General features: G+C 48.8%; 1 protein-coding gene across 1 annotated transcript; it reads right to left on the bottom strand.

The window, feature by feature from the left end:
• Positions 1–648: 648 nt before the first annotated feature.
• On the bottom strand, positions 649–2,534 carry LOC147709062 (somatostatin receptor type 4-like). The gene has a single exon (XM_086925428.1). It carries the CDS (start codon positions 1,893–1,895, stop codon positions 681–683), a length of 1,215 nt encoding a protein of 404 aa, XP_086781554.1. The 5' UTR covers positions 1,896–2,534; the 3' UTR covers positions 649–680.
• Positions 2,535–7,596: the final 5,062 nt, after the last annotated feature.

The raw sequence follows: 7,596 nt of genomic DNA, 5'->3' as shown, positions 1-7,596 counted from the left end.
AACACCCTTTGTGTGCTTGATAAAACTCAAAATCACTAACCTTTCCTTTTCGCTGTATACTCCTCCACTTACCCGGTCTACATCTTCTGACACATTATAGGGGTAAAGTACCCAGATGACAAAGCTTTTGTGCCTGCTCAAGCCTACCTTACTCTTGTATTTCCAAAAATTATACAAGCTTACTAAAGTAAAAAAGCTTTGTGAATCAATAACCTTTTATTCCCCAAGTGAGGATGTCTCACTCCGGGTAATTCATGAGTATGTCACACCCAATCCTTGAGTAAGATCTAACTACTCACACAAATAGCTTTGTCAGTGCGGCCCACAGGAAGCAGCCTCCCTCGTAATGTGTCACTTTTCAGGGATCCTGATGGGTTTTGAGACCCCGGTGGTGACATCCCGCCAACTCCTGCCCTCGCGTCTTGTTCTACTACTTCACGTGAGCGCCATTGAAACATGCTCGACTCAGTGCAACTAAACATCACTAGCTCATAGAAGCAGCTGCATCTGCGCAAAAATAAAAGTCTAACAAAAAATAACGGGAAAGATTCAAATGCTGCATTGGAGCGATTGACATTTTTAATAGCTATTTTAAACACACTGGAACTGATCCTAGGAGCGTCTGTGAAGCAGTAAACATACCTACAATGTTTTAACACGCACACAAAGGGCGGTATCTGTCATTCTGGCAAGTAAAAGGCATCCCTGGGCGCACTGAGGTGCGGCAGTCCGTGGGAAGGCGCCGTGCTTGTGGCCGTGCTGGGGCTGCACGGGCTCTGCGGGAAGTCCAGCGGCCGGTGCTGGTGGTGGTGCTGCGGGTGGTGCAAGCAGGGCCGGCTCTTCAGCGCCGTGGCGCAGTAGTCCACCGGCTCGTCCGTGGCGCTCTCCAGCCAGCGGAAACACACGATCCTCTGGAAAGAGCGCCTAAAGTTGTCTGAAAAGAAGCCATAGAGTATGGGGTTGGCACAAGAGTTGGCGTAGCTGAGGATGAGAGAGACGTGGTTGACTGTGGCATCCATGCGCGGCAAAGACAAGTTAAGCAGCTGCACCACGTAGAAAGGCATCCAGCAGATGACAAACACGGCCACCACCAGGAGCACCAACCGTGTGATCTTGCGCTCCGAACGCCGGCGCTGCTGCCAGCCCGCCTTGAGCGCCACTGCGCGCATCTTAACGATGATCATCAAGTAGCAGAGGCCGATGGCCAGCACGGGCAGCAGGAAGCCCAGCAGAAACGTGTAGACCACGAAGAACGCGGACCAGCCGGGCTGGGGCCAGAGCAGGTTGCAGACTACGGCGCCGTCCTCCGACGGCATGGTGTCGGCGAAGAGCAGGATGGGCGAGATGACCAGCAGGGAGAGCAGCCAGACGCCGGCGTTGATGGCCTTGGCCACGGTGGGGCGGCGGTAGCGCGCGGCGCGCAGCGGGTGCACCACGGCCACGTAGCGGTCGGCGCTCAGCACCGTGAGGCAGAAGACGCTGGTGAACATGTTGATGCCGTCCACGCTCAGCACCGTGCGGCACATGCCGGCTCCGAAGGGCCAGTGCTGCAGCGCCGCCGACGCCGCCAGGAAGGGCACGCTCAGCATGAAGAGCTCGTCGGCGATGGCCAGGTTCAGGATGTAGATGTTGGTGGCCGTCTTCATCTTGGCATAGCGCAGGATGACGAAGATCACCATGGAGTTGCCCACCAGCCCCACCAGGCACACCAGCGCGTAGATGAACTGGATCACGATCATGCTCACGTCCCGCTCTTCCTCCTCCGGGGGCCCGCTGCGGGTGCCATTGGAGTGGAGCTCCGTCCCGGGGGCCGGCTGGTAGGACTCGTTCCAAGCGCCTGGCCAGAGCAGGGCCCCTTCAACAGGAGCCAGGGGGGCAGCGGGCGAAGTGGTCATCTTGGCTCTCCCATAGGACTGCAGGGCTGATGCTGAAGCTCTCTGGTGTTCAGATGCTGACTGGATCTGAGTGTGAGAAGCTAAAAGGGGGAGATGACCGGAGGGAGGGAGTTATTCACTGCTGGGGGCTCCCCAGAGATATGATGCTTTCTGGATCTGAGGCACAGACCATGAGAGGGAGAGATGGCCCGAGGCCGTGAGTTATGCAATGCATGTGATAGATGTCCGGGCTTCTGATGCTGGCTGGATATTAGAAATACAGATGAGAGATGAATAGAACTAAAAAGTTGCTCTCCAGGGTACTGGACGGAGTCAAGCCTGTGGGAGAGCTGTTCAGGAGAGGCTATGAGTGGACGTAGGGAAGGTGTAATGGAACGCACTTCCTCTCCGGGGTGCTGAGTGATGGTTGCATCGGAGGGGCAGGTGGTGAGAGGGATGAGAGGACAGGCGCGTTGATAAAGAGTTGTGCAGTGCACGGACTCGGGCAGCTGCGAGGTGATGAGAGAGTGAGCGGTCACAGGAGAGAAGTTGTGCCGCACCGGCGCTCTCCAAGGTTCTGAAGCTGGTCGGATCTGAGAGACGAGGATTAGAGGGAGGGAGCTGACGTAGGTGGGGGATGGGGAAAGGAATTATGCAATACAGGGGCTATACTGGGTGCCGATTGCTGGACTAAATCTGATAGAGCGGCGAAGAAAGATGGAGAAATGACAGGAAGAAAGCGGGAGGAAGAAAGCGGCGGTATGCGGCTCTCCGTGGTGCTGATTGATGTTGGGTTTAGTCGGAGGGAGAGCTCAGGACTGGAGGAGTGATATGCAGAGCGGGGAGGCTGTGGGGTATGTGTGCTGTGAGGGCTCACAAGAATAGTAGTAGTGAGAGTGATGACTAGAGAGGTTCTGAGCTGGAAGGAAAGGGAGAGAGGAGAGGCCCTTCAGAGCTGACATGCTTCCAGCTGCCGAGCGCTCAAATGATTATGAAGGGAGGGGAGTGTTGATCAAGGAGTGGGAGAGGCAAGGAGAGGGTGGGGCTGGAGAGGTGGCGCAGTGCCGATGCACACATTCGATCCGCTCCGTGTACTCGGAGCCCCTTCTCCCTCTGTCTTCACTCTCCCGCCCTCTCCCCCTCCCCGGCGGTGAACCTCCCGCAGCACAGAAACACCGACGTCCAATGACAGCAGCATCGATTTGATGTTCTCACTAAACGCAGCCGCCTGAATTGCATGAACACGCCCTGCCCATGAGTCACAAGGGAACCGCCCTCGCCTTCTTAGGACACTGCATCCCAAACTCTGAAACCCGCCCTCCACCACACATGTGCTTATCGAAGCTTAACAGTGCCCGGAAGTCACTAGCAAACGAACACACACCATCTCTTCATGCCAGCACTGTGCTCTCGACGATGACCTCCCCACCATTGAAGCAGTGCACCTGAAGCAGAAGGCAACGACCACTGCCTCCCGCGCGCGCAGCTCGGGTCGCCTGCAGACGGGCTTCCCGCTTCGGCTTCAGGAACGCCTTGGGGCTCACCCAAGCCAACAATCTCTGGAACCACTGGAGAGTGTTAGCAACAGGTTGTCCCATGTGTTTATATCTTCACAGCAACCCCCCCCCCCCACCCCCCACCCCCGTCACTTGTATAACCAACCGTTAATGTCCTCAGCATGAAGCAGCTGGGAGCACATGTGTACATGTATACAGCTAATGCTCTGTGACTGGTGTGTAACAGCAATAGCCTGCGACGACTACATCTTCACAATCCACCCAGGTTTGCTAATTGTCACCGGTAAGTAAGGTACTGTTCAGAGAATGTTTAGAGCTGCAAAATGGGCTCCAACGGCAAGGCCACGTGTGAGAATGATACTTGACTGACAGCTCACTGATGTGTCGACTTGAGAGAGAATGCCAATGCGAGTCCAGTATGAAAGGAGGTGACGCACGATGTTAAAATAAACAATGCATCTGGGTTTACAGGAAATAACATCTCATTCGCCAATTAACTGCACACAAAATAAATATTTAAAATAATCCAGGAGAGAGTAAACTGCTCAAGCATATCGGGTACAGGAGGCACCATCAAACCCAGAGGGCACTTCCGAAACAGGAAACTATAGAAACGATAACCTCAGATTGAAATGTGAAAAGCAATACTCCATTTCAAAGGCGAGAGTACATCAACAAACTGCAGGACTTCTTAATGAAATCAAACAGAGCCAAGTGACGTATAGAAAGGGATGACCAGAGAGTGACAGACAGAGCAGGGAAAAGGAGTAAATATAAAGTGGGAGCAGTAAAAGCAAATTGTGAGAAGACAAGGAAGTCACAAGGTAAAGGTGATGTTCATGCCAAATAGTAGATACGTACAGATGCTAGATTGGCAGATGAGAAAAGCCGCAGCTATTATAATGAATATAATCTTTTTAATTCTTGTTTTCGGTGGCAGCAGTGCTTAACTTACAAAAGAAAGAGTGCCGGTGCCCCAAGCGCTGCTCTGAAGTTCGCAACCCGAAAACCAAGGCTGATAGTCTTAAACCCATCTCATGCCTCTTTGATCCTCTACCGGACTCTATATCTCACTCTTGCGTGTTCCTGCTTTCTCTCTTCTTGACGGGTTTTCTGTCTTTCTCTTTCCCGTATTTCCGATTTGTGTGTTATTCAGTTTCATGTCTGATATGGAAAAGTAAGTGCCGGTCCACAAAGATAAGTCCTGGGGACCCCTACCAGCTACAACTGGCTCAAATTTAGTACAATTCATTGCCGGCAAGAAAATGTGTTTGTAAAGAGCAACCAAAACATGTTTTCATAAACTAGATTTTTTTTTAATTGAAGCATTTTTACATTATGTTGTATTTTTTTTCAAAGATCAAAATATTAAATCAAATACCTTACCCGAGGCCAGCCAAACCGTCATGCTCACTGAAGCTGTCTCCAACCGAGTTGTGTTGCTGGGTTGGAGACAGCAAGCACAGGCTCTCAATCTCCTTGGCAGCACAAATCATTGGTGTTAAGACATATCCATGAGAGCAGCTTCAGGATTGGATGCAGGGGAGTCTGGGAGCCTGTGCCTGCAGTGGAGCCACAAGAGGACCAGAAGACTGGTGATGTGGTAGGCTGCAGGTAAGTTCTTTTGTTCCCTGGTTTTTTCCACTGTCGTCTCCCGCCCTCTGCCATGGCATTCTCCTGTAACACCAGCCACTACTGATAATATCATATGCTATAGAGAAGTCTATGTAGCATTTCATGTCTTTGTAACATTTCATGGTAGAGGACCATGGTACATAAATAGATGGGAAGAGGATGTGGTGTAACGGTCAGAGCTTCCAACTTTGGAACTGGGGAAACAGGTTTGAGTCTCTGCATCAATTCTACATCCTACGATTCTGGCAAATCCCTGTGCCTATCAAAAAAAACAATGAATGTATCCTTGCGTAATGTAACTGGTGCTCATGTAAAGTGCGCCAATACCTTCGGTCGAGTTCGCACTGCATAAAACTGCAACAAAAAAAAGAAGATTCTGCTACATTACGCATGAAGTACTTCAGAAATTACCTACAGCTGTGGGTTTTAAGAGTGTTCCAGAATGATGTAGCTGCCTTTGGAAAATATGGACTTTGTCATTAGGTGTACTTTGACAGGAGAATTTCTAGAAGATTTAGCTCGAAGTTGCTTTTGGTGAACAGATTTACTAAGTGCTTGTCTGGGGTCATGCAGGTTCTTTAAGGATTTTTGGGAAAAATTACAAAAGTAGGTGGGCATTGACTAGATGAAGATTGACTTTTGGTTTCACATGAGCATTCCTTAGTACTCAAAGAGAAAACTATCCTGATTCCCTCGAATGACCTCCTTTTCGTTAGACAGTTGAAAGATATTTGCCTGATTTTATTGTCCCCTGTCACAGATTTCCACTTGCAAATTGAAGGGCAAGAAGAGGGTGCAATGGGCTTTTGTAGGAAGTCTATTTTGGCAATAGACTCGGCCTCACAACCCACAGACACCTGTTGCCCTCCCACCTCTTCCAATTTGAGATAAATAACAGCGAGGTAGGAAGTATTTTGTTCTGCTTTGTTTGCCTAATCTTGTTTCTGCTTGGCACATATTTATCTCCTACACTTTGAAGGCAACCAGGGATGAGGTGATACCTCTGTAAGCTGCAGGACCACTAAAGCTTTAGGAGGCCTTTTCCCCGAAGAGCCAGGCCCACAAGCTGTTTTGCGATTTCAAGAATTGTGTATTTACCACAAAATTGGCCAATGTGTGCGACTGAAACATTGTCCTTCCTGATGCCATGGAATAAATATTTGGAAAGAGCAGTGGCATTATGTGCAAAGTCATCACCAGGGTTGATTCATGTACATAGCAGTACCGCTACAGAGCATTTTCTTTGCATTAATGCAACAAGAATGATAAGGAAATGCTCTGTAATGTTACTGATCTAGAAACAAATCGGTAGTGTTTGTTTGTTTACTTTTTTTTTCTTTATTCAGATATTCACTTTTTTAAGCAAGGATATCAGCACAGGTAAATAACAGCAAAGTAAAAGACAAAAAAACACACATATGAGGATTAGCAAGAAAACAATGGCACACAATTGTACAGATGTATGAGCAAGAAAAGAGAAAAGAAAAAAAGAAAATCAACAGCATCTATATATACAGTAAAACATTCGAGAGCCATTTGTCATATACCACATGAGACAGCATCAAGGTAAGGTTTCCTCCCCAGTTGGTTTAGATTATTCCAATTCCTTCCATTTTATTAAAGGTTCCCAGATAAGCCTTCCCAGCAGCTTCGCTTTTTTCCCTTCCTTTCATAAATCGCACTCTCCATGGTATATATAGAAAGTAGGTGAGCCAGCCATTGCTGAAAGGTAGGGGGAAGTGGGTCTAACCAGGCAGAGGCAATATTAATCCTTAGAACAGCCATGGCAACAAAAAGGAAACGGTAGGCTATTGCATCTTGACTTGTACTACTTATATCTAGCAGAATTAATTCCGGGGTTAGTATAATTTTTACCCCAAGTGAGTGATCCAAGTATTCCATAATTGAATTCAGCAACCCCTGTAGAGGCGGGCAAGGAGCGAACATATGCACCAGACCTGCTCCCATCTCCCCACAACAAGGACAAGTGGTTCCAGATAACCCGCCCCACTGTGCTATTCTGGCCGGTGTGTAGTATAGAGAAAAGGCAGTTTTAAAATGTTGTGCCCGAAGCCCCGCCGAACATAAATCCGACTGACCCAACTCTAAAGATTTTGAAAGTGCATCAAGGGCAGCTCCCACACGCTCCATCCACTTAGCAACCCAAACTCCAACTGTATATCTTTAAATTGGCAAAACCCTTGGTGCCCGATTACATCGCCTGCCTTCCGGACGCCCTTATTAGCCCATCCAGCGATAGTCTTATCGGAAAAGAACTCTGGAAAAGTGGGATTTTTATATAACACCGTATAGTAATTGAGTCTCTCCAAACCAATCTTTTTCTTCAAAGCCCCCCAGATCTTATAAGCCGCTATCAGCATCTTGAATTTTGTCCACTTATAGTAGCTAGGCTCTGTAAATTAAAAAAACAATTCACTGCATTTTCACCCAGATGTAGTTTTAAACATCCAGGAGATCGGTTTCAACCTCCATATCCCCGGGACACGACCCTACCAATATCCCCCTGTATTGCAGGGCAGCTGCCCAATAATTACTAGGAAAATCAGGAA

The sequence above is a fragment of the Lissotriton vulgaris genome, chromosome 6, assembly GCF_964263255.1.
Source record: "Lissotriton vulgaris chromosome 6, aLisVul1.2, whole genome shotgun sequence".
In the NCBI taxonomy this organism is placed as follows: domain Eukaryota; kingdom Metazoa; phylum Chordata; class Amphibia; order Caudata; family Salamandridae; genus Lissotriton; species Lissotriton vulgaris.
The sequence above is the reverse complement of the archived record's forward strand: the minus strand, read 5'-3'. Positions and strand labels throughout refer to the sequence as shown.

What these genes read in the sequence shown, in the direction of transcription:
- LOC147709062 (XM_086925428.1), bottom strand. Translation starts at nt 1,895, where the DNA reads ATGACCACTTCGCCCGCTGCCCCCCTGGCTCCTGTTGAAGGGGCCCTG.